This window comes from Sus scrofa, chromosome 8 (genome assembly GCF_054392235.1).
Source record: "Sus scrofa isolate SSC_HxYL_T2T_F1_AM1 chromosome 8, Sscrofa_HxYL_maternal_Yorkshire_Landrace_v2.0, whole genome shotgun sequence".
In the NCBI taxonomy this organism is placed as follows: domain Eukaryota; kingdom Metazoa; phylum Chordata; class Mammalia; order Artiodactyla; family Suidae; genus Sus; species Sus scrofa.
This window is the reverse complement of record NC_139390.1, coordinates 12,689,146-12,717,118: the sequence shown is the minus strand read 5'-3', so window position 1 is coordinate 12,717,118 and position 27,973 is coordinate 12,689,146. Positions and strand designations below refer to the sequence as shown.

General features: G+C 38.1%; 2 protein-coding genes and 1 pseudogene across 4 annotated transcripts in view; 2 read left to right on the top strand and 1 right to left on the bottom strand.

Annotated features, from left to right (window-relative positions):
* Positions 1-12,789, bottom strand: part of NCAPG (non-SMC condensin I complex subunit G) — a 43,091-nt gene extending 30,302 nt beyond the window's left edge. For all 3 annotated transcript variants that reach the window (XR_014812188.1, XR_014812187.1, XM_084971622.1), the window contains exons 1-7: positions 12,561-12,789; positions 11,431-11,634; positions 10,214-10,442; positions 8,227-8,372; positions 7,869-7,953; positions 5,893-6,085; positions 5,312-5,461 (exon numbers count right to left, since the gene is read on the bottom strand). Coding sequence is in view for 1 of the 3 variants with exons in the window: in XM_084971622.1 (XP_084827748.1) it covers positions 5,312-5,461; positions 5,893-6,085; positions 7,869-7,953; positions 8,227-8,372; positions 10,214-10,442; positions 11,431-11,634; positions 12,561-12,671 (1,118 nt within the window). In the remaining 2 variants the exon portion in view is untranslated. The remainder of the gene's footprint in view (positions 1-5,311; positions 5,462-5,892; positions 6,086-7,868; positions 7,954-8,226; positions 8,373-10,213; positions 10,443-11,430; positions 11,635-12,560) is intronic.
* LOC146400328 (uncharacterized) lies at positions 12,672-25,006 on the top strand (annotated as a pseudogene).
* Positions 24,991-27,973, top strand: DCAF16 (DDB1 and CUL4 associated factor 16). Its single transcript, XM_084971623.1, is given in 1 exon segment — positions 24,991-27,973. A coding segment is annotated over 1 exon segment (723 nt). The 5' UTR covers positions 24,991-25,135; the 3' UTR covers positions 25,859-27,973.

The window sequence follows — 27,973 nt, the reverse complement described above, 5'->3', positions numbered from 1 at the left end:
CGCTCAAAAGAGAATTATTCTGGAGTTCCCGTTGTAGCGCAGCAGAAACGAATCCGACTAGGAACCATGAGGTTGCGGGTTTGATCCCTGGCCTTGCTCAGTGGGTTAAGGATCCAGCGTTGCCCTGAGCTGTGGTGTAGGGCGCAGACGCACCTCGGATCTGGTGTTGCTGTGGCATAGACGGGTGGCTACAGCTCACATTCGACCCCTAGCCTGGGAAACTCCATATGCCACGCGGGTGCGGCCTTAAAATGGACAAAAGACCAAAAAAAAAAAAAAAAGGATTATTCCAATGTCACCAGTATTCTGAATTATAGAGTTCTAAATCCTTTCTCCAGAAATCCAATTATGCAGAAAGAGCTTGTCTTCCCTCTTTAACCTTAATTAACAAGTTTTGTTTAAAAGAATAGTAATTACACACAGAATCCATGAATACAATGACATTTAAAAAAAAAAAAAAATTAGAATATAGGATTCCCCTTAGTAGCATCCATGAGGATGTGGGTTTGATCCCTGGCCTCACTCTGTGGGTCCAGGATCCAGTGCTGCCATGAGCTGTAGTGTAGGTCACAGATGCAGCTCAGATCCCATGTTGCTGTGGAATTCAGAAAATAGAAAGCTTCAAGAATTTCTATTAGCCTTGCTTAGGGGCCCTAAGCATTGTACTTATTTTAGTACAGGTCCACAAACAAGCACCACCAACTATCCCTTTATTTTTACTACCACTGCCCAAATTAAAGCCTTTTACAACCTTCACCCAGATAACTTTCAAAAGCCTGCCAGAAGGTCTTTTTTGTGTGGAACAAACTGTTTAAAAGCAGAATTAAGAGTTTAAAACTTATACAACTAGGTGCCCTTTAAGTTGTAAGAAGTATATGAAATGATAATCCTAATGAAAAATGTCTTTAAATTGTTAAAAAAATCAAGTTACAGACACTGTAGAATTACGTATGATGAATAAACAAACTGACTTATAAAATCACAGCCAGGAGTAAATAAAAGCTCATCAATCTCTGGCCATGATATTAGGACCTTGGAGGACATTAGCCACCCTTGAGATTCAGGAAACTAAATGAAAGCTACAAAATTGATAATTATCAAAAACCCAAGCTTTAGCACAACACATAGCATCAAGACTGAGGGTATTTTTTTTTTTTTAAAACAAATTCAAAGAGTTACTCATTTTAATAGATTACAAATCCTGAACTGCATAAAGACAATTTAAAATGGACCCATCGATTATAATTACCATGAAAATAATCTCTTTGCAACCATTTTAAAAGACAGTCATAGTGCAGAGACCACCCAGGAAAATCTTTCAGACATGGCACCCATGGCATGCAGAATTTCCACGACAGGGATCAAACCTATGCCACAGTAGTGGCAATGGCCTGGATCCTTAATCCACTGAGCCACCAGGGAACTGCAAAGAAAGTCTCTTTTCAAATCTCTCTCCAAGAACTATATTTAAGGTAGCTTTCCAGAAACTGTATTGGTGTCCCCTTTTTTCCACTCAAATTTCATGTCTCATTTAACACCCCCAATTTCTCTGAATGTAAACAGCTCAATTAACAGGAAATTGTTTCATATCAGAAATGAATCACTAATTCTTCCTGCTACAAAAATGCCTGAAAATGTATTTGACATTACCAAGAAGCAATTTTTCCATTTAATTTTGCTTCTGTACCTGAAAAAGCTAAGCCTATCTAGTGACATTGCTCCAAAAAGAAACAACCAAGTATCCTTTCAATAATAAAATATGATCTTGGAGTTCCCGTCGTGGCGCAGTGGTTAACGAATCCGACTAGGAACCATGAGGTTGCGGGTTCGGTCCCTGCCCTTGCTCAGTGGGTTAACGATCCCGCGTTGCTGTGAGCTGTGGTGTAGGTTGCAGACGCGGCTCGGATCCCACGTTGCTGTGGCTCTGGCGTAGGCCAGTGGCTACAGCTCCGATTCGACCCCTAGCCTGGGAACCTCCATATGCCGAGGGAGCGGCCCAAGAAATAGCAACAACAACAACAAAGGACAAAAAGACAAAAAAAAAAAAAAAAAAAAAAAAAAAAAAAAGATCTTTAAAATTTTCCTTTTTCTAAGTGGGAAAAAGTGATTCAAGTTTCAAAACTCACAGATAAAGAGACAAAGGAAATACAAGAATCCCTCCTTAAAGCCAGAGAAACCAAGCTCTTTAATTCTTAGTTACTGAAGAGCGACATGTAATCAATCTGTGAAACAATCTTTGAGGAGATGCTCTTCCTGTTATTTAACATTCCCTCATATTTTCTTGTAGTTTCTCAATCTTACATGAGCATTTATTACATTTATATAAATATGTATTATTAGGCATTGCATTAAATTCATTCCTTTTGGAAACATTTCAACATGGCCCAAATAGCATTATAATGAATATTCCAACCAAATATTAAAGCCTGAAATAATTACCATTAAAACTTTTAGTAGATTCACATCTGTTTTTCATCATGTTACTATGAGTACAAGTTCTAAATCTCTATATTGGCTTACATTTAAGATATTTATCCTGGATTCAATGTTTTCGTACAAAATTCGAAGACATTTTTAGCTTTGCTCCCTAACTCATATGTGGAGCCATTATAAGCAAAAGCACAATACTCTTTCATAAAAGCAAATTCAGGCCCATAATTCATATTATATGAAAGAAGCTTAGAATACTAACACCATACACAAAAAATAAACTCAAAATGGATTAAAAGACCTAAATACCATAAAACTCTTAAAACACAAGCCAAACACTCTCTGACATAAAATAGCAGCAATATCTTCTCAGATCCACCTCCTAGAGTAATAACAATAAAAATAAAAACAAACAAATGGGACCTAATTAAACTTAAAAGTTTTTGCACAGCAAAGGAAATCCAACAAAACGAAAAGACAGCCCACAGAATGGGAGAAAATATTTGCAAATGAATGACTGACAATGGATTAATCTCCAAAATATATAAACACCTTTTGCAGCTCCACACCAAAAAGCAAACCACCCCATCAAAAAATGAGCAAAAGAGCTAAACGGACACTCTGCAAAGACATACAGATGGCTAAAAAATACATGAAAAGATGTTCAACATCACATTATTATAGCAAATCAAAACTATGAGGCACCACTTTAAACCAGACAGAATGATTAGCAACAAAAAGTCTACAAACAATAAATGCTGTAGAGGGTGTGGAGAAAAGGGAACCCTCTTACACTGTTGGTGGAAATGTAAATTGGTGCAACCACTATGGAAAACAGTATGGAGATTCCTCAAAAAACTAAAAACAGAATTACCGTATAACCAGCAATCCCACTCCTGGGCATCTATCTAGAGAAAGCCATGACTCAACAAGATACATGTACCCCAATGTTCAACTGCAGCACTATATAGTATAGCCAAGACATGGAGGCAACCTAAATGTCCATTGACAGAGGAATGGATAAAGATGTCATACACAAATGCAATGGAAAATTACTCGGCCATGAAAAAGAATGAAATGATGGCATCTGCGCAACATGGATGGACCTAGAAACTATCAGGCTAAGTGAAGTTAGACAGTGAGACAAACATCATATGCTATCACTTTTATGTGGAATCTAAAAAAGGATACAAATTGAACTATGTGCAGAACAGAAACAGACACACACTTTGAAAAACTTATGGTTACCAAAGTGGACAGGTTGGGGGAGAGGGATGGACTGCGGATTTGCCATGAAAGTGTTCTAAAATTAGGTTGTGGTGACCATTGTACAACTATAAATATAATTCATTGAAAAAAATGTATCAAAATCATCAAGTTAAAAATCTACACACCAATATCTACTAAAAAAATATGACTTTTAGCCTAGCAATTCCACTTCTGAGAATCAACCCTATAAAATCCCAAATGTACACAAGAATGTAAAGTTTAACACACATTTACCAGTGAAAACAGAAAACATCCTAAATGTCCATTAACAGCAGAGTAAATTAAATGTTATTGCTATCCTATGAAGTGATATGTTATTGTTAAGACTGTAACAGATTTGGGGAGTTCCCATCTGACTAGTACCCATGAGGATGCAGGTTTGATACCTGCCCTTGCTTAGTGGGTTGGGCATCCAGCATTGCTGGTGAGATGTGGTGTAGGTTGCAGACATAGCTTGGATCTGGCGTTGCTGTAACTGTGGCATAGGCTGGCAGCTGTAGGTCGATGTGACCTTTAGCCTGGGAACTCCCATATGCTGCAAGTGTGGCCCTGAAAAACAAAAACAAAAGCAAAAAAAAAAAGATTGTGATAGATTTCTGTCACATAAGGACCTCAGTTATCAATAGTTGAAAAAAAATGTGTGCTATATTTTAAAAATTATGCACTTAATATGTGTATGTAAACGTAGAGGAGGTCTGAAAATGTACACCCCAAACTGTTAAATTGTTAACTTTAAGGAGATCAGAGGGATTGAGAAATGAGATAACATAGGAAATACCACGTTTTTCTTCTATATACTTCTGTATTCGAATTTTGACAAGAATGCATTCATATTTTACTTGTATAATGTTAAGTGAAGTAGAAGTTAAAGTCATTCATATAATTTAAAAGATATTTTAAGAAAACGTTTTAAAAAACAAACAGCCAAATAGTAAGCTTCAATTAATACTAAAACTTGCCACAGAGGTTTCCATAGTTGGAAAACTATGGCCCATGCACAAAATCCAGCCTGCTGCTCGTTTTTGTACGGCCTGCAAGCTATGATCTTTACATAAAGATGTAAAAAGAAATGGTACTTAAAATATGCACATAAAAATATATATATAGTGAAAATTATATGAAGTTCAAATTTAATGTCTGTAAATTTTAGTGAACGTTTTCTTATAAAAGTCCCAGTTATTCATTACATACTTTAGCTGCTTTGCACCACCATAGCAGTTAAGTCATTGTAACAGACAGTGTGGCCCACCGACACCTAAATATTTAGTATTTGGCTCTTACAAAAAATTCTCAACCAATTTCAAAGAGCAACACACCATCATCATTAACTTTACAGAGAAATGTTCATAATCACATCTTTTTCATAATCACAGCAGTTTTTTTAAAAATGCACCAAATATACTGATTATGGTCTTTCAGTGTACAGACTGGCACAGAATATTCTTCAGAAAAACTCAATGTGTAAACCTATTTACCCTTGCCTAACCAAGGGAAAAAAAAATTTTTTTTTCACTTATTCTCAATCAACCACGGCTTTGAGGGAGGGGGCTAAGGAAGCTGACACACACAATAATAACACAAGTACAGTCCAAATACAAGGAAAAACTTTTACCTCAGTAAGTACTCTGCATATACTACAGGCTCTGGCAAAATCTGCTCTAAAACTTCTTCACCTTCATCTCCTTTTGATTTCAAATATTCACAAAGGACACGCCAATACAAAGCAATTTCAGGAGTTAATGTTTCCACTGGAATCAATTTCCTTCATTTAAAAGAGAAAATAAAAAATACCTTAATATGCAATAGAAATTTGAACTGAGTGTAAAAAATGGGAACAAGAAGCAGACTCGATTTATAAAGTTTATACACCATCCTTTTAACTTCAGTCATTAACTTATCCACACAAAAAAGAATGAAAATATTTAGACAGAAAAAAGAATCAAATGAGCAAACATACAATGGAGGTAGGCTAATGCAAAAATCAAAGTAACGACAACATAAAATGCAGCTAAAGTAGTCTATAATAAAGTAGTGAGTTCTTATACAGGAGGAAAAAAAATCCACCAAAGAAAACAAAATAGGTGTACATAACATACATAAAATAGGTACTGATACAGTCTTAAGTAATGGGAAAGGGACTAATTTTAACTGCAAGAATTCATCAGTATCATATTTCAAATAATGAATACCTACCTGCCATCATTATTTTTACAGACTTCTGCTAGTTCATTAAGAGGAGTCACTGAAAATAAGGCATTGAGAACAGAGACTGCCACTTCAGAAGAATTCTCCACATCCAACCGATGAAGCAACTCAAGCATATTTCCTTCAGTGAAACGTAACCAGCCTTGGAGAAGATGCTTCTGTGTTGCTTGTTTCACAGCATCTGTTAAGTCATTTGAATTATAATTGAATAGAGTCTCCCTCTAGCTTTTATTTCTTATAGTTTGCCCCCCAACTGATTTTTTGGTCTTTGTGCAGCATATGGAAGTTCCCAGGCCAGGGGTCTAATCAGAGTTCAACTGCCTGCCTATGCCACAGTCACAGCATCGCAGGATCTGAGCCGTGTCTGCGACCTACAAGCTCACAGCAATACCAGATCCCTATAACCCACTGAGCAGGACCAGGGATCAAAACCCGTGTCCTCATGGATACTAGTCGGGTTTGTTACTGCTGAGCTACAACAGGAACTCCATTTTCTGTTTTAATTAACTTTTATCAGATCAATGTTAACATTAAGTCAACATCTACTATAGAAATAGAAGAGGCAAAACAAAGCACACTAAAGAAAAAATACAAAGTACAATGATACTGCAAAAAGTCACTATGATGCTCACTTTCAAATGAAAATGGAAAGGGTCAGAGAGTTCCCGTCGTGGTGCAGTGGAAATCAATCTGACTAGGAACCATGGGGTTGCAGGTTCAATCCCCGGCCTCGCTCAATGGGTCAAGGATCTGGTGTTGCCATGAGCTGTGGTGCAGGTCACAGACACGGCTTGGATCTGGCGTTGCTGTGGCGTAGGCTGGTGGCTACAGCTCCGATTAGACCCCTAGCCTGGGAACCTCCATATGCCATGGGTGCAGCCTTAAAAAGACAAAAAAATAAAAATAAAAAGAAAACAGAAAAGGTCAGAAGCAAATACCCAACACAGCTTACAAAAATATTTTTGGATTCCTTCTTCCCTGGGTTCCCTGGGCTTCAGGTTTTAGTCCAGAGTCTATATATTATACCTATTATTTCATTTAGTTGCCTGATTTTATGTATTTTTTTATCTTTTATCTTTTTAGGGCTGCACCAGTGGCATATGGAAGTTCCCAGGCTAGGGGTCGAATCGGAGCTGTAGCCGCCGGCCTACGCCAGAGCCACAGCAACGCCAGATCTGAGCCGCATCTTCGATCTACACCACAGCTCATGGCAACACCGGATCCTTAACCCACTGAGGCCAGAGATTGAAGTTGTGTCCTCATGGATGCTAGTCCATCCATGGATTCATTTCTGCTGAGCCATGATGGGAACTCCTGATCTTATCTATTTATTACAGGATTGCTATTTGCAGCAGTGAACCATACAAGAATTTAATCACTGAAAACCTTATTCTTAGTTTTTAAAATCATCCTAGTCATTGGTCCTCTTGACAATGTTTTCAAATTCAGGTTTTCTTGCTACAGGAAAATTTGGAAAAACTCAATTTCCAAACCCCATGAGAAGGGGGTTCATTCTTCATATCATTGCTATAAGCAGGTTCTCCAGTTATAGCAGAGAAAAAGGGAAAAAACTAGGGAAATTATTGGTCTGACCATTCCTAATTGTTTCAGATGCACAGAACACATTCATAACAGCATATACACAAAGGGAATAAGACAGCATTTTTTTTAAAGGAAGAGAGGGCTGAAAAAGAAATCCCACCCTACTTATAAGTTATTTTCATAGCCTTGAACTCTAGTTTCTCCATACATAAAACACAGAAAAATCAAAACAAACTTTGCTGCTTCTAAGTTTGCTACCAAGATCTTTAAAAAATGTATTATAAACAATACACCAAGATAAACTTTGACAGGCTATGGAAATGACAGGCTTACCTGACCTAATTTGGGAAACTTCCTCCTAAACCTTTCATGTCTGACCTCAAAATCTACTAAAGTTTTATATATATAGATGTCTAACTTACCTGATCTGTCATTAAGACCTTGTTGAAGGAGCATTACCCTCTGAGCAATGGACAAAGCTCTCATGTGAACCTTTTCAGCTAAAACCTTAAAGAGATAATAACAATTTTAAATGGCCATTAAACTCAATATGGTTTATGTATTTTATAACTAGTAATATCTCCTTCACCTAAGAGAATTACCCAGAATCCCCCCTCAAAAAATTAGTATCTGGTAACATTAATAAGATTTTACCTAAATTATATGTTCCATCCATAAAAATCTCAATTGAAGAAATTATGTGCCAAATATTTTTCAAAAGTATTTTAAGAATATACCTTGTCTTTTAAGAATATGCCACATAAAGTATCAGTTATTTACCTGATAAGCCAGTTTTCTGACAGCCTCTTTCACATCTTTGGTGCGGCCCACAATTTTTGGCAAAGTCTTTGCTGATGGTGCAATACATGATAACACTGCCCGCCTAACCTCTGGATTTGAATCATTTTCAATCAAAGTAGCATACGCTAAAAACAGAGCAATACATTTTAGTGCACTAATAAAAATTTAACCTCAGTAAGATAGCCCACATTTTGATATTTAATAATACCTTCAAAATGATTAATATTTTTTAGTCTTACACATTTAATTTTCGCTGAAGTTTTTTTTTCTGCCAACTTCCTTTAAAGAGAAGTTAGTCAATGGACTGGGCATGTGGCTAAAACTGAAAACAGCCAGCCCTAAAGATCATGGAAAATCCATCATTAAGGTTATGTTTTGCTACTCTTCACGATTTGGAAAAAAATTATGGCAGGCAGTTTATTTTAATCTGATATGGCTTTTAAATTTTGACTTTCAGTGAGTCCTAAAAAAAATAATAACTTCTGGTTCCATGATCTCTGGCATTCTCTCTGAAGCAGTGACTGCTGCTCCCACTCAGAGGTCACACTGAATGTGCCACCAGAGGTTGTCCACGCCTTCCAGTAAGCCGCATATGATGGCATCTACTTGTTGATGTGAAAGTCACCCACAATGACATGTGTTTATTCCCAAGCCTGTTTTATTTCCTGTAAATGTTTATTCACCTCTATTTCTCTTCCCCCAGCTTTACAATCAAGTATGTGCTATTAAATATATATGTTTTACGCACTGTTATGTTCCTCATTTAACATGAAAAAATACCAACTACCACCCATCAAAATTATAAAACTAGTAACAGGGACAAAGAGAAAAATAGAAGAGTGCCCAAAATAAACCTAGACATATGTGGAAAAGTGGAATATGACTATCTTTATAAGCCCAGAGGTAGAGAACAATATCTTAAATTTAAAAAAGTGCAAATCATAAAGACAATGATAATTTTGACATTAGAAATTTCTGTCAAAAATACATCCCTGAGTGAAACAATCCATCGAAAGCAAGAAGACCTATAATTCATAAAACCCAAAGATATCCTTTCAGAATATATAAAGAACTCCAATTAATAAGACAAACTAGCAGAAAAATAAGCAGAACATTATTAAGGCATTATACAGAAGAAACAATTGCCTGGTAGATATATGAAAAGACACATAATGACATAAATGAAACATCAGATTAACAGAAAATTTTAAAATCTGACAACACCAAACTCTGGAGAAGATATGCCCCAATGAACACTTTCATGCACTGTCATTGGGAATAATGATTGATGATGTGGGTTTTTAGAACACTTGTATCTTATCTAATAAGTGTACAAATACCACCAAGTCCACACCTAGGTACACCAGAAGCCAACAAAGTTCACAGTGACAACACTGTATTTTAAGAGAAAAAGTCCTGGAAACTAGAAGGTCCATCAATATAAGAAATAATAAAGTTGTCTTATATTCATATAGTAGAATGTTATAAATCAGTAAAATATATCAACAAGGATATTATTAGAAATAATGTTGAGAGCACAGCAAGATATAGTATGATCCACACAGCACACAAAATGATCCTAAGGAAAATTTAATACTATTTACAGATATAGACATGTGGTTAACTACTTAAACAAAAAGTCAAGGGAATAATTAACTCCAAATTCAAGATAATCATCAATTCTGACGTAGTGATAAAGCTGGAGTGGGACATAAGGTAGGCTTCAAAGGTATTGATGATACACCACTTTTTTAGGTTGAATGGTGGCTACTCAGGTATGTGTGGGTGTGTATATATATAGATAAGGTATATACATATCTTACCCAATTTATATCTTAGGTAAAAATACTTATACATATACACACACACACTATACTCTTCCATATCATTTCATAGTTAAGAAAATTCGTATGCTGAGAATTTAACAGTAATTGAACCGAAAAAGGATTTAGGGAGTTATACGTACCATTAACTACAGGGCATTCATCATCTTTGGGATCCTGAAGGCGTGAAAGTGCAAGAACTGCCTGTATTCTTACATTTGGAATTTTATCTTTCAATCTAACCAGCATGGCTTCATTAATTTTATCAAACAAATCATCATCAATCTGGGCATTTTCTGGCATACTTCCCAAGAGCTTATTTATGAGCTGGCACACTCTAAATCTAACTGCATTGCTGTTTGCTTCATGAGACTAAAACAGAAACAAATCAAAATTTATTCCAAGCCACATTGTTACTAAATAATTACAATAATTACTTGCAGAAAAACTATAATGCTACCTTGATCCATGTATATACTATATACATATTATATAATACAAAGTCTCAAAATACAGTCTGAAGTACAGGCTGAATTACAAGAGCATAATCCTCTTTGTAGGAACTCCCACTTTACCTGTAAAATAGATAACTCATTTAAAACAAATGTATGTGAGAGAACTGGTTTAGAATGCTCATTAAGGAGTTCCCATCGTGGCGCAGTGGTTAACGAATCCGACTAGGAACCATGAGGTTGCGGGTTCGATCCCGGTCCCTGCCCTTGCTCAGTGGGTTAACGATCCGGCGTTGCCGTGAGCTGTGGTGTAGGTTGCAGACGTGGCTCAGATCCTGAGTTACTGTGGCTATGGTGTGGGCCGGTGGCTACAGCTCCGATTCGACCCCTAGCCTGGGAACTTCCATATGCCTCCCGAGCGGCCCAGGAAATAGCAAAGAGACCAAAAAAAAAAAAGTCATTAAAAACCCAATGCTGGGGGAGTTCCCGTCACGGCGCTGTGGTTAACGAATCCGACTAGGAACCATGAGGTTGCGGGTTCGATCCCGGTCCCTGCTCAGTGGGTTAAGGATCCCGCGTTGCCGTGAGCTGTGGTGTAGGTCGCAGACGCTGCTCAGATCCCGCGTTGCTGTGGCTCTGGCAGAGGCTGGTGGCTGCAGCTCTGATTAGACCCCTAGCCTGGGAACCTCCATATGCTGTGGGAGCAGCCCAAGGAAATGGCAAAAAGACCAAAAAAAAAAATCTTAACTTTTAATCTTAGTGACAGTTCTAACAGTTCCTATATAAGGCAGACTTACTCATTTTCTCAATTACCAGATATTTCATTCTCTTAAATATACAAACTCCCATTGCCCTTTTAAAAACAGTAAAATTTTCTACATTCCCCCAAAGTTCTAGTTTTCATATACCTTTAATAGAAAAGTAAACAAATAATTTAAAATGCCACCATCTTCCTCTTCCTCATCATCTTCCATATCTGATTGGTGAAATGAAGTAACAAACTTTGCTGCAAATTCTATTATCCTCTCCACAGCTGGTTCTCGTTTATAGACTACCATTGCATATTTAAGGTAATGAACAAACTCCTGATGAAAATCTGTTTTGTCATCCATCTGAAAGACAAAAGAAACCCTTTACTGCACAGATAAGAATTTTTTCACATTACCCTAAGACGCTGAAAACACTAGCCATAACTCCAACAAAATAAATTTAGTAATCTCTCAATTATCCAAACCATCAAAGGGAAAATAAATTTGTACAGTTTCTTTCTAGAGAAATTTCTCCCAGGGAGAAAACAAACGGGAATTTTGATAGTGAAAGGATTCCTCTGATTTTTTTTTTTTTTTTTTTTGCTGTCAATATCCTGGAATCCTCAATACGATGCCTTGGTACCGGTTTAAGTAAAAATCTGCTTCCTCCTGAACAATCCAAAAAACAACGGCTTTTACATTTATATATTTAACCTTAATATTACACAGGCGTTTCCTTTCGATTTAACTTCCACAGTCTTATATCCTCAAGCCCCATTTTCCTGACTTACAATTTTTCTTGGACCTCAAAATAATTCATTTTGCGAAATTCACTGTCCTATTCTTCTCAAGGCTCCCTTCAAAACGAAACAAAGTTATTCACCGGACTAGGAAGAGCCACGTCCTAATGATTAATTTGCTAATTAGTGAGTTGATTCAATTCAACTGTGGGGGGAGGTAAAGTAATTTGACGAGGTCGGTGACCAGGGGCAATCACCGCTGAACCGCCAAGTTCAGGGCCACTCCGCGACCTTACAACTAGGTGCCCGGTCCCCCGAGTGAGCACAAATGTTTCTCCAAATTCATCCCCAACCGACAATTAACGGTCCGCGCGGGAAGCCGCTAGGGAGGCGGCTGGGAGACCTCAGGCAAAAGGCCAGACCTATCCGAACCGGGTCGGAAAGGTTAAGGAGGTTGGAGTCGTGGTGCGCGTAGTCGGGAGGGTCGCGGGAAGCCCCTGGGAGAGACAAGGCTGGGGAGGGGCAGGGAGGGCCCGGGGCCGCGCTTACCGAGCCATAGGTGCGGCTCAGCGCCACCACCAGCTTCGCCTGGTTCTGGTGCGGCTGCTGCGCCAGCTGGAAAGCCTCCTTAATCGGCAGCAGCCTCTTCTCCGCCCCCATGGCGCCGGGACCCAGCAGGAACGAAGTCTGTTCAGCGTTTCGGCGCAGCCGGTTCGACTGACCACCGCGGAGGTCTCCACAAAGACGCCTCAGCCTCCAGTCTCAACAGCGGACAGCCGGGGGCGTGGTTACCGCCAGAGCGTTCAAATAACTCCCGCGGGAGAAGGAAATACCGCGAGATGGCGTAGAGCGGCGAGAGCGGGATCCACTGGCTTCCAAGCCGCCGTTGGGGCGCATGCGCTTAGGGTCTTTTAACCCTTTTTTCTGATTGGGAAGCGGGGTTCCTAAGAGAAGGGGGCGTTGGCGCCCCCGGAAGTGGTTTCCACCTGGAGGGCTAGCCCTGCGGCAATGAGACTGTTGGAATCGAGCTTTTGGCGCTAGGCCTAGACGGGTCTTACGGCTAGGGTTGAAGCGAGAAAGAAGAAAGGATCCTTCGTGGGTGAGAAGAGGGAGTCTGCAGAGGGGAAGAATCCCTGCTCCCGCCGAAGGGGAGGAGGGTTCGTGCGGAGATCCGTCAGGAAGGGAGAGCTAGGGCGTGCTCGAGTGCCGGGCAGCGGCCTGGCTTCTCCCGAGAAGGGGCTCATTCCTGGGTCGGCTGAGGGCGTTCCGAAGTCTCCCGATGGAGGTGGGCCACTGTCTTTTTAAGCCCCGAGCGGTGGGTTGGAGGGTCTGCGAACGGAGGCGGCCTTGTGGAACGACTGCGTAGAGAGGCACCAGTTAATTCAGATAGAGTATATAGAGTAGACCTGGAAAGCTCTAAGGTGCATAAGGAGGTTTTCAACAAAGGAGACCACAGAATGGAGAAAAGGTTTAGAGTAGCGGTTAAGGTAAAATCCTTTGGAGTGTCTTCCTGCAGGCACTAAGCCTTTAGTTTTTTAATGGAATTATATCCAGCAGAAACCAATATCTCAGTACCCGCAGCCAGCTTAAAAAAAAAAAAAAAAGACAAATCCGCCGGCATACCCTTTTCCTATTGAATTACTTTCCCTCCCCAGCAATAATGGATTTCCTGAATTTGCTGTTTTTATGTATTAAAAGACGAATAAATCTCGTAATAAGTATGTGTTCATGTGCTAAGGTGTATATGCAACTTGCCATTTTTTAAAATCTGTTATTTGAGGTTTATTCATATTGATACTGTCATATCACTAACACTTTATGGATCCTTTGTTGAGGAAAAGTTAATCCATAGTTTACCTGGGAAAGAAATGGAAAATTTTATTTAAGCCAACCTGAGGATTATCACCTGTGAGACTTTCAGGAAGCTCTGAGAACTGCTGTGTAAGCACTGTTATGTATGAGGTATTATTGACAAGTTGACACAATCCAGATGTACAGGTACCTTGTGATTAGTGGATCATGGGTCATTGTGACGCTTTACAATTAAGAAAGAACGTCATCTTCTGATTAGTGGCAAATACACAAGACGAGGGAGCAGGCCGAAACAGGCACAGAAAAATTTTATTTCATCACCTTATATACCAGACACTATCCTAAGCACTTTACCTCATTTAATCAGTAGAAACAATCCCTGTAAAATTTTATTTCATCACCTTATATACCAGACACTATCCTAAGCACTTTACCTCATTTAATCAGTAGAAACAATCCCTGTAAGGTAACTTTCTCCTTTTTAAAAAAACAGGTACAGGGAGGTTGCTCTAGTATTCTCTCATAAGAATATGCCATAATTCATTCTCTTGCTTCATAATCCTAGTTCCTGAAGTGTTGTAGGTTTTCACATGCTAGGTAAAATAACAGTAGCAATTGGGTTGCCCATAATTTAAAAAGCATCGAAATGCCTAGTTTCTGAAAAGGCAAGAGGGGTGGATATTTTAGGTTCATCAGGTAGAAGAAAAGCATAGAGGAAAAGCATAGAAGTTGAAGAATGCATGGAATATACTAATGTTTTATTATCTCGCTGTAACTAAAATGTAAAATGCGTAGACAACCCTGGTGAAAGAAACCTGGAAAGGAAATTTAAGTATATCCAAAATATCATTTCAACATATACTCAATTTTACTTTTTTTTTTCCCTGCCAAATCTTTGATACTGGGTAGCCACATTTCAGATGCTCAATAGACACATGGGGCTAATGGCCACAGAGTTAGATAGCATAGAACTATTCTTTGGGAACCACCGAGTATTACATTTGTTTTTCACCTGAAGTCACCTGGTGAACTAAAATACCTCCAAATATTAGTTTGTTCTATTTTTGTGGCTTTTAATTGCTCTGTCTTGATGCTTTGGGTGCCTGCTACCTTTGTTGCTTTGTTTAATGCCGCATCCAGCGCTACAGGGCAGTTAGTTACACATTTGGCAATGTAGAAAATAGCAATTTTGTGAAACGTTTATAAAAATATAGCAATAAAAATATAGATAGCGGTATTAGTAAAGTCATAAACAAATTTACAAGCGCTTTCACCCTGTTCAGCTGGCTTAGTTGTTTCTTTTCTTTAAAGGAAATTATATACTGTCCATTCAGCCTAATTTCCTGGTGTTTCTTAGGCTGGTTATTCCTAGATGGTTTAATTGTTCCCAACATAAAGAAACCTTTAGATTTAAACTTATAAGAGCCTGGCAAAAGTTATATCCCTTGGCTGAAGTCTCATTTGTTGCTAATTAAGCTTGAGTAATATTAGAAGAAAACACTTATGGCCTGGGTCGGAATAGTTTATTAACTACCAGGTGTGGGGGATCCCACCTAGTAACATCAATAAGAAAATCAGGGTAAATCAGATATAAAACCACCATACGAATCAGGTGTGGCAATCTTAAGACAGTGATCTACTTCTGATGTCTTTTTTGTCCAAGCATTGGTGTTTTTCTTATTAGAGCTCTTTATTTAGGGTGAGCTTTTAAGTCAGTAATTTTCTCTATAGACTGGTCCAACGTATAGACCAGTCTAAGGTAGCGTTCCTTCTTAAATGAGAAATTTTATAAGAGTCAATTTTCTTCACTTTCTTTGTGCATATGGCACTTAATTCCTGATACTATTTTAGGTTGAAGACAACCCTTTAAATGATCCTTTTCCAGAATGTATATATATTTTCCTGGTTATCAAGGGACATCTGATATTCGCCCAGAGACAGATTACAGCAGTCAAATTCTGAAATAAGCTTAGATTATTCTTCCTAATAATTCAGTTAAAGTTTATAGTATGTAACATAGCAGCAAAGAACTATTTGGGAGGTGAATTTTAGACAGCAAACACTAATCTCAATACACAAAACTAGAGTATGAATCAAAGCATTCTTTACCCTCATTTTTACCAAGTATAGCCCAATTAGGGCTGTAGAAATTCTTCCACATGAAAAACACGTTTTCTAACCATTTCTTTTTCATTATTGGGATTGCCAGGGAGCTGGGAAGAACCAAGCAGCCATCTTAGATTTCCCATAGCCCTGACTCAAGAAAACCTTCTTTTAATAGAGACCGAATCCAAATTTCAGTTTTGCACTTGTTTACTTTTAAAATTGGTTTACTGAAATTTTAACCTTAGCCCAAATCATGCACAAAATTCTTATTGTCCACTTCCTACAAACCTTCTATCACTTTTTGTATCCATATTATTCTGTCCCCTATCTTTCCATTCAAAATAACAAGCTGTAAGACAGATTTTCTTATAATAAAATGTGGTTACATTCCTCCATTAAACCTAGGTACAATAAGGTATTATACTTAATGTTGACTTAAAAGACATGTCTCTATTAGAACTTTAATATTAACATCTAATAATAAATACCGAATTTTTTGCAGTTCACGTGAACATTTACTTTGTTTTTTGAGAATTTACCTAAGTGCTTAATTTCCTTTAAGCCAATTAAGTAGAGCTCTTTTATGAATTTTGGCAATTCTTTACATGCACAACACAAACAAGCCAAACAGACCTGATGTTTCTCATTCTGAAGTTTTAGCCATGAATAAGGTACATTTGTGTAAAACCTGACAATTACAAGAGATTGGATTCAAATTTGTGCTCTCACAAGCGTTCTAAAACGTGTCTTACTAGTCCCCATGTGGAAAAAACAGAAATGGAAAGAGAGGCCCCAGACTGATGGGTGCACTTTAAATTCTCTACTTCCGGGTCCACAGTACCCTTGCCTGGAAACCAAGGGTTATATTTGATCACGGCTTATAACAAATTCCTCTTAGACTCTGTTACCCAGGCCCCTGCTTGTCTTATCATACATTTAAGTAACTGAATATAATGTTTAGCTTCTTGATTCTTCCCCATTGTTATCTGGTTTAAAGTTTCTACTTGCCACTCACAGTCGCGACTCCATCGAGTGCCAGGCTACCGTTTCCACCGTCTGTAGTTTCACCTTTTCCTGCTCTGGGCAGACCTTCCTTTATTTCTTCGCTGCTGGCAGACTTTAATTTTTCTTTTCTCTACTCGTGGCAGACCTTCTTTTCCAGCCCTATGTTGGGTGCCACTCTGCCGGGTACAACGCTGCAGGGCAACAGGAGATCCTGGAAAAGGGACGGCGTGGCATGACAAAGCACAGAAGACTCACATTTAGAAAAGTAGAGGACCAGGAGGCACTCTGTTCCGCAGAACAAAGGCACGTAGGCTTTAGCCCTCATGACTTTTATAGGGAAGGTGACGTAGGTTAATGAGCAAAATCAGGTGCAGGTAATGATAAAACTGTCTCTTCATGGTTGTGCTTTTGCACGTGCGCCAAATTTGTTGACTGCATTGTTCAGCAGTTTCAATGGTCTCCCAACAGGTTAACGATGAAGTTTCTAACAGGAGTATTTTCTTTACCATATTTTATTTGGCTGTCACCCCACAAATGAGACGTACCTTCATACCATTTCGTCAGATACTGAAGGATGAGATATCTGGCCACCAGAGGTCAGCCTAACTATGTTTGATTAGCTTTGGAGGTGGAGAGATTAATAACGTGTTTGTCCCAGCACTATATCTTGAGAAGTAAAAAAAAAAAAAAAGATACTAGATTACAAAAATGGCAGCCTTTGGAGTGGGAGAAAATATTTGCAAACCGTATATCCCATACGGGCTTAATATCAGAAAGTATATAAGGACTCAATTCAGTAGCAAAAAAAAAAAAAAAGAATAAAAAATGAGCAAAGGGAGTGGCTCAGTGGGTTAAGAACCCAACTAGTTTCTATGAGGATGTGGGTTGGATCCCTGGCCTCACTCAGTAGTTAAGGATCCATCATCGCCACAGTCTGCAGTGTGGGTCACAGATGTAGCTCGGATCCGGTGTTGCTGTGGCTATGGCATAGGCCGGCAGGTGCAGCTTCAGTTCGACCTCTAGCCCAGGAACTTCCCTATGCCGCAGGTGTGGCCCTTAAGAGAGAGAGAGAGCAAAGGATCTGAGTAGACGTTCTTCCAAAGAACACATATGAATGGCCAAGAGGTATATGAAAAGGTGTTCAACATTACCAGACATCAGGGAAATGCAAATCAAACCATAATAAGGCATTGCTTCACACCTATCAGGATGACTTCACAAAAAGTCAGAAGACAGCAAGTGTTGGTGAGGATGTAGAGGAAAGAGATCTTTAAACATATTGCCGGGAAACAATAGGCGGTTCTTCAAAAAAGTAAAAATAGAACTGTCATATAAATCTCACTTCTAAGTATATATTCAAAGGAAATAAAGTCACCATCTCAAAAATGTATCTGCTCATATTTGTTGCAGCATTATTCAGAGTCGTCAAAGGATGGAAATAATCTAAGCACCCATCAATGAATGAATGGATAACGAAGATGTGATATTTATATACACACACAATTAACTCTTAAAAAATAAGGAGGAGTTCCCGTCGTGGCGCAGTGGTTAACGAATCCGACTAGGAACCATGAGGTTGCGGGTTCGATCCCTGGCCTTGCTCAGTGGGTTAACGATCCGGCGTTGCCGTGAGCTGTGGTGTAGGTCGCAGACGCGGCTCAGATCCTGCGTTGCTGTGGCTCTGGCGTAGGCCGGTGGCTACAGCTCCGATTCGACCCCTAGCCTGGGAACCTCCATATGCCGTGGGAGCGGCCCAAGAAATAGCAACAACAACAACAACAAAGACAAAAAGACAAAAAAAAAAATAAATAAATAAGGAAATCCTGCAATTTGCAACAACGCGGGTCAACCAGGAGGCCATTCTGCTAAGGAAAACGAACACAAAGACAAATACTGTATGATCCCACTTCTATGTGGAATCTTAAAAGGTGAATTCATAGTAATAGTAGAATGGGAGTTAACAGTGGCTGGGGGGTGGAGGAAAAGGGAGATGTTTATCAAAGCGCACAGACTTTCTGGAGACTAGATGTGCATCATGGTGGCTATAGTTTATAATTACGTATACTTAAAATTTGTTGAGAGTAGATCTCTAGTGTTATCACATGCAAAATAAAGTGTGAAGTGATGGATACGTTACTTAGCCTCATTGTGGTAATCATTTCACGCTGAATACATATATCAAAATATTACATTGTACATGTTAAATATATGCAATTTGTCAGTCATACCTCAATAAAACTGGTAAAAAAAAAAAAAGATGCTATATTAAACTTAAACTTACACACTGCCTTTGGATTACCTGTGTCTTGACTTACTTTCTTTTAATGCTATGGGGAAAAAGAACAAATGGTAGCAACTAAACTAAGCAAACTAAAAAATGTATATGGCAAGGATATTTCTGAAGTTACAGAAAAATCATTCAAGGTGAATTATACTTGGGACTATATAGAGTAAATGGTAAATTCACTGTTGATATGAGGACATTATGCACATGGAATGTAAAGCAGCAGCAGTGATGGGTTCACTCTAGAATTTACGTATGCTTTCAAAGAAACTGTCATTTCTACTAAAAAAAAAAAGTAGAGTGAGCCTTTTAGAGAATGCTATGAGTAACACAATAACTGAAGTGCAGCCTATAATAATCTTGGAAATAGAATCTGGTTGAAAGGAAAATAGTAAAAAATACGAGGACAGAAACAAGCTAACAACTCTTGTCTCAGTGAAATGCCTATGGTACATTTTAAATTTCCTCTTTTCAGATTGAACTATGTAATATAAACTTTTGAAAGTGTTTGCATTTCATGTTCTTAAAGATGCAATTATGAGCAGCTCCCTTTATCTTGCTTTAGTAACATTATCCTTGTTGATCTTTTTTTTAAGAAAAAGTTGTTTCATTTGCCTTTGTACAACATATTGCCAAATCACCTGAATATAACCTGGAAATTTCTGTATCCCTAGAATAAAAGCAAGACATCCTTGAATAGGTAATTACAGCAGGCTTTCATCATTCTCTCATTAATTTTTTCAAAAAATTTGCTTAAAGCTGCTAATATATGCCAGGTACTGCTGACAGCAGAATTAGATAGAAGAATAAGAAGCCAGAGAAATATTCTTTTGAGGAATATGACTGACACAATACCATACCCTATGACCTCGTGTATTTGAAACTAGAAATGTTTTACCGGCTTTCATTTTGGAAATCATCCTTACAGAATGGCATAATTGGGGTGTTGCTATTTGGACTTTGTTTCATCATTTAGACCGGTGCCTTTAATCCATCCTTGATGCTCTGTATACTTACAATGTGCTTTAACCACAAGTTCCCTATCCACTCCTCCAGCGATGGAAACCGAGAATGCTTCTAATTCTTTACCATCAAAGAGGAAGCTTTAGAGTACCTGTTGGTCTTACAGAGAATTTCTCTGCTATATATACCCAGGAGTAGAATTGCTGGATCATGAAATGGACAAATAAGTTATTTTGGCTAAGTTGTGCCCCATTGCTCTTTGGAAAGGCTCCCCAAATCTATAATCCCACCAGCAGTGCTGGTTCCTGAAGGAGATCCTTTAGTCCCCTCGCTAACACGTGGCATTGTCCAGCTTTCTAATTTTTACCAAAATGATAGAATAATGTGCTATATCTTGTCATACAGTTATAGCCTGTGGATTTTCTCTTCTCTAAAGTGGATATTTTTGTCCTTCGCCCCCTTTCTTTATTGAAATTGCTGCCTTTTGTTGTTGTTGCTGTTGATTTATAGTTAACTTTATTTTTGATGTGATTGAATTCATCATATTTTGGTCTTGGGCTTTATGTTTTTTTATTTAAGAAGTTCTTCTCTGGATCTAAGTCACAAAGATACCCTCCTGCATTATATTCTATTAACTATACAGAGTTTTACAGTTCTCAGTTAGGCCTTTAATCAATCGTGAGTCTTCCTTTGTATATGGCATTATATAGGTATGCAGCTTTATTTTTCTTCATATAATGAGACAGTCTTACCAATGTTATGTACCAAAGGCATTCACTCCCTCTTGATGTGAGTGCTAACTTTACTGTTTACTACATCCCAAAATTTTATGTGGCTCCATTTCCAAGCTTTGTTCCATCAGACTATTTTTTTTTACCCTGACTCCACCTTGTTTTAATTTCTGTGGCTTCTATAATATGTGTTAATATCTTGTAGGCCAAGAACCTTTACTTTTCTGCTTAAATAGTTGGTTTAGCTATATGTAGAATTTTATTCTTAAGATGCTGGGATTGTATAAATTAATTTTGAAAAAGTTATCTTTGTAATATTCATTTGTTCTATCCAAGAGCATGGAATGTCTGTTTGTTTTAAATCATGTGATTAGAATGCTGCAGTCTTCATCATAGACGTCTTACATATTATTGATTAGTTCTTAAATCCTTTAAAGGTTTGGTGTGTGTGTGTGTTTTTTTTCTTCCCTATTGTGAAAATGATGTATGTAACATTTTATGATTAACATTGCTGGTATAGAAGTTAAGAATGCCTAGGGCCAAATCCTGATTCTATCATATAGTAGATAATATGACCTTAGACAGGTAGCTTATACATTATATAAAGTATGGATAATAACAGTACTTATCTTATAGGATGGTTAGGAGAATTTTAAATGTGTTAACATTTGTGCAATTCCTAGAATAGTACCTGACAAATAGTAAGTACTATATAAATAAATTAATGACTATTCATTGGTTAATCTCAGATCCAGGAACTTTGTTAAACTCTTTTATTAGCTCTTTCTATATTAAGTTTTTAAAAACTATTAGATGACCATATCATTTGTAAATTAATAGTTTTTCTCTTTTCTTCCAGTTCTCACACCTCTTCTGTGTAAATAACATTGATTAGGGCTTTGTTACACTGTTACACAACATCAGTCATCACAATCATCATTTAATTTTTAAAGGGAATATATATAAAGTCTCTCATTTAGGATAATACTTGCTGAAAGTTTTGGTAGATAATTTTTTACCATGTTGAGAAAGTAATAACTTTCTCTTCCTAGTTTGGTAGGAGTGCTTTATTTTTTAAAGCATAAATAAGTGTTGATCAAGATCTAAATATCCACAGTTAATAAAATTGAAAATTTTATTACAGTAGTGACATGTTTATAAATTTTATGCAGTTGAGATATTCTTGCTTTCCAGTGATAAGCTCTACATGATCATAACTTTCTTGTTTTCTTTGATACACTTTGATACACTTGTTTTCTTTGATACATTGAGTGAGGTAATATTTGAAGTTTTTGCAAGTGAAAACTAAGCCTGTACCTTTCTTACTTGTTTTGTCTCTAGATTTGGAGTTAATATTTTATTATCCTCATAAAAGGAACTAGCCAGGTGTATGCTTTTTTCTTTTTTCTGGAGCAAGTTATGGAAAATAGGTATTAATTTCCTTAGGAGATTAGTGGAACTCACTTTTAAAACCATTTGCCCCTGGTATTTTTAATTGGTGGTTGTCACCTTTCCAGATTCTTTAATACTGGTCTGTTTTATTCAAGTTATCTATTCCTACATGAATTTTATTATTTCATATTCTTCTAGAATTTAGCCATTTTATCTGGGTTTTGACATTTTAGTATGTTTTTATTTTTAATCAGTTGGGCTATTTTAAAATCTTTTTCTTTTTTTTTTTCTTTTGCTTTTTAAGGTCGCACCTGCGACATATGAAAGTTCTCAGGCTAGGAGGTCGAATTGAAGCTTTAGCTGCTACTCTACACCACAGCCACAGCAAGGCAGGATCAGAGCTGCGTCTGTGACCTACACCTACAGCTCAAGGCAACACCAAATCCTTAACCCACTGAGTGTAGCCAGGGATTGAACCCATGTCCTCATGGATACTTGTCCGGTTCATAAACCCCTGAGCCACAATGGGAATCCCTTTCCTTAAATCCCTTTCTTTCTTTTTTTTTTTTTTTTTTTTTTTTTTTTTTGTCTTTTTAGGGCCGCACCCACGGCAAATGGAAGTTCCCAGGCTAAGGGTCTAATCGGTGCGGTAGCTGCTGGCCTACACCACAGCCACAGATCTGAGCCAGTCTGCAATGTACACCACAGCTCACAGCAACACTGGATCCGTAACCCACTGAGCAAGGCCAGGGATTGAACCCGAAACCTCATGGTTCCTGGTCAGATTCATTTCCTCTGTGCCATGACGGGAACTCCAAATCTCTTTCTTGATAAGTCTCACCAGTTTTGTTCTACTTATTCATATTTTTGGAAAACTGTCTTTCAGTTTTGTCTCTATCACTCTATTTTATGCTATTTAATTTCTGCCTTTATTATTTCCTTTCTGCTTATTTTGCTGATGCTCTTTTCCATTATCTGAATTAAATGCTTAACTTGTAGGTATTTAAACTTCTTTGTTTCCACATCAGTGTATTCAAAGCTATAAATTTCTTCTAGAAACTGGTTTGGCCATGCCCCACAAATTTTGCCTTGTAGGGTTATATTATTATTCAGTTTTATATTTAATGTCTTTCATGATTTCCATTTTATTAATCCATGAGTCATTTAGTTTCCTATCGTAGGATTACTTTTAACTAACCTTTAATATCTACTTTTTTTGCATTTTGCTCAGAGAATTTAATCTAAATAAAATTGACCCTTTGGAATCTAGTTATACATACACCCTAATGCATAAAGTATTTGTGTGTATATGTGTGTACTCAAGTATATTCTGTTTGGTATAGAGTTTTGTATACTTAAATAATATAATACCTAAAGTATATTAATATTTTAACTTTTTCAGGATGCTTATATCCCTGCTTGTAGTCCCCCCTCAGTTCTATTAGTTGTTATTTGAAAAATGTTGAGGATGTGCTTTTAGGTTCATAGATGTTTATGATGAGTGTTTCACTTTTATTCTTTTCCTTTTGCCAGTATTATCATCCATTTTCATCCCTTATATTTTTTGGCCTGAAATCTTAAGATGTAAAGATTACTATTCCAGCTTTATGCTGGTCCGCAGTTATCTGATATATCTTTTTACATCTTTTTATTTTTAACCGTGTCCTTTTGCTTTAAATTGTCTTTTGTTAGCATATTGTTGAATCTTTTTTTGTTGTGTTAATACATTCTAAGTGTCTGCTTTTTAATTGTGAATTTAAGCTGTTTACATTCATTGTAATTCCTGCTATTTAAGGTTTATACTTCCATCTTCTCTCATATCTATAAAGTATGGTCATCGGACCACAATCTCTGGAGTCCCAGCAAGAGGTCTAACATCTAGCAGCTCTAGAACTGGGACAGTTTCCCTAAAACTAAAATCTCAACAGGCACCTCTAAAGACATAAAGATACCTTTCGTAGCTCACTGTTTGGAGTTGGGAGCATAAGAGATCTGCTTTTGCTGCAGAACAAATTTTCTAGGCTAGAAGTGCAGAATAAACAAACTGGCCCAAATATGTGCCAGTTAAGTATTAGTGTGGCCTCAGGCTCTCCTCAATTTTGTCATGTCAGGAGCCATTCCCAGTATGAAATTCTGCCTAAGACTGTGCGCTAGAAACAGGAAAACCAATAAGGCTTCTTGCTCAGCATTAATGTGCTTAGATACTCTATGAAGTTAGATGGATAATAACGTTACCCAGTGCATTCAGACTTTAATATCATGTTTCTAGTCTTCTCATTCACAGGTTAAGGCTACTTTTCCAGATAATCCAACAACTAAGTCACCAGTTTCCAAGGGCACTTGCACCATCAATGGAAAACATCAGATCCATGTACTCCAGACAGATCCTTGGCAACTCATCTCACCATCCCCCTGCATAAAAGTTGCTGCACCAGCAGACAAAGGAGGTGACCACTGAATTTCTTTTTGTTACCAAATAAATATAATATCCCTGCCAACAAAAGAGTACACAAAGTGTCTCTTCTTAATATCACAACCAATTGAGACCCTGCCAAGAAATCAGCTTGCCTAGAGGAGAGCCCTTTCTCTTCTTGGGTAGCCAGGATTTGAAGGAGAGACTGACCTGTACCACTGGTGAGTAACTAACTCTTACACACTGAACTGGTCCTGAGAACTGAGCTGTCTTCTTTGTAAATGAAGAATATACAACATAATCTTGAAGAACTGCACACTAGTGCAAGCCAGAGGCATATTGTGTGTGTGTAATGGACTGAGAAACAGACAAATGAATCTTACTGAAGGGATTTTTCATCTTTTGCTTCTATTGGCCAATGTTAGTGTTTTGCTGGCCTAGATTGTTTCCTTCTTCTGGTTCCTTTTTTCTATACTGTTGTTCTCTTCTAATGGGTCCTAGAAATCCCTCTCCTGACCCATTATCAGAATCAGAAAGTGAGGAAGAAGAAAACGCTAACTACCTAAATGAGAGTTCTGGAGAAGAGAGGGATTCCTCTGAAGAAGAGGACCCTGTGGTGTCCTGCCTAACACCTCTGGAGAGTCTTGCCTGGCAGGTTAAGTGCCTTTTAAAATATTCTACAACTTGGAAACCTTTAAATCGTAATTCCTGGTTATAACATGCTAAACTCTTGGATGCTAGCACACCAGTCCATATACTTCGAGGGATAGGTCTAAGACTCTCCCATTGTTCCCATTGTGTACCCAAACTGGAACCAATTTCCGAATGGCCTCCTCTGGCTTCTTGGGGCGTCCCACCTTTTCAGAAGCCCCTTATGAATCCCAGCTGGCTTTCTAGAGATCATGCCACTTTAAATGGAGCACTTCAACTTGCCACCAAGCAGTTAAGCCAAACTTTGAGTAGAGCCACTCTCATACCTGAATACCTAAGACAAATTCCTAATTCGTGTGTTTCTGGTTGTTGCTGTGGCTGGTTAACTAAAACAGTTAAGGAAACAACCCGCACCAAACACATCAACACTACCTACTCCTACACTGACTTCCAAAAAGCAGTTAATAAACTCCTAACTGCATCCCTATAAAGATACATCATTCCGGAGTTCCCGTCGTGGCGCAGTGGTTAACGAATCCGACTAGGAACCATGAGGTTGCGGGTTCGGTCCTTGCCCTTGCTCAGTGGGTTAACGATCCGGCGTTGCCCTGAGCTGTGGTGTAGGTTGCAGACGCGGCTCGGATCCCGCGTTGCTGTGGCTCTGGCTTAGGCCGGTGGCTACAGCTCCGATTCAACCCCTAGCCTGGGAACCTCCATATGCCGCGGGAGTGGCCCAAGAAATAGCAACAACAACAACAACAACAACAAAAAGACAAAAAAAATAAAAAAATAAAAAAAAAATAAAGATACATCATTCCTCCTCATATCTCTTGGGTTGCCAGTTGAGAAACAAATGTCTTCTCAACCAAGCTACGCCTTGTCCCGACAAACTGAAGTACTATGAGCATTAGCTATGTACCTAGGAGCCCCATGACTCAGCCACAGAAGGCGAGCACTGTGAGCATTCCCTTGGAAAGACCCTGTGGATAAAACGAGAACTTCAGTAGAGAATTAATCAAAAGAGACCATATTACAAAACATATGTTGACTATTCTCTACACTCCGTTCTCCCCCCAGTTTATTCTTCCGGTCTAATGGAATGGACTTAACTAAACACCTAATTATGAATGGGAAGGAAAAGGAGGCCACGCCTCTATTTGTTACCCAACCTGCAGAATAGCCATTGAGGAGAGTAATAGGTTAACTACTCCCAATAACTCCTTTCGGAGCATACTTTTCTCTAATACTCATTTCTAGGGAGGTAGCTTAATTAAACTGAATAACTAGACAAAAGACAGTATGGAATATGGATGTCTCTCCTGGCTTTTACAGCGATAGGCCTACATACGGCACCCTTTAGGGTGGAGAGTTTTGCATGGAGAGTGCAATAGTGTAGTAGTAGCCTACACTGCTCCAGACCTATTACAGTACCTGCAATTGCAGCATAAACATTTTATAAGCTCCCACCAGGCTGTGTCTAGGTAAAATGGCTTATGAGAGCATACCTGAGTATTAAACAAACATTTGTTCTGTAGGGAATATATTTCCTGCATCTTGGCATCCAGACTTTAGTCAAGAGTACATAAAACACATTCCAAAAGACCAATGGGAAAGAATTAAGAGAGCATTTATGCTAATGCGTTACAGTAGTTCATCCGTATAATACTTTCTGGAGCAGCACTTCATGTACTTTCCACATCCACTGCAGACTTTTCAGGAACTCTTGTAACTTTAAAGAACCCCACTGCAGAAAACCTCAGCCTAACACAACCTGAAGTTAGAGTTTTTAATATCATTTTTTTTTTTTTACATCTAGCTTTAGGTTTTTCTCTTGCTGAACAGAAAACATGTACCCTTGTAAATGAGTCTTGCAATGTTTATTTAGATGTATCAAAACATAGAAATCAGCACATAGAAAATGCATGATACCAGTAAGTCTTTTCACACACCTACAATAAAGGGTGAAACCTGTTTGTGAACCTGGTTGAGTGGGCTTCTAAAGGGAATCAGAAAATACACTGTTATATATCATACATCCTCTTCCTTATTTTAGTTTTGCTATTTCCTGTTCTCCATGATTAAGTGCTGTGTACTCCATGGCATAAAAATAATTTGAGCACTAATGGAATCATAGATTCTATAAATGTGTAACAATTTTAAGAAGAGAGGAGAATGTTTATAACCTAATAAGTAATTTCTGCTGAGCCTTCGTGGTCTTAAGGAAAAAAAGGAATTGCAGTATGTAGAAGAAAAGTTTGTTAGTGGAAAATTACTGAAGTGAACTATGTAATGTTAGTGTAACTGACTGTATCAGCAACTGTTCCTATATACTTGGTCTATGAAACTGGTTTTTAAAATGTTACAAAATCTGTTTCTTTTTTTTTTTAAGGGGGAGGTAGGAGGAGGTAGGGAGATCTGAAAATTAAAATATGTTGATGTTTATATAACCGTAATATGTTCCTTTTTCTCTCTCACTGTGTGTGTGTGTGTGTGTGTGTGTGTGTGTGAAAGTGCCTTGTTCATGAACCTGTTTTTGCTCTCATTCCAAAAGGAAGCCTCTTCTCAGCTTCCCAGCTGAATAAACAACACCTTTGTACATGCTGAA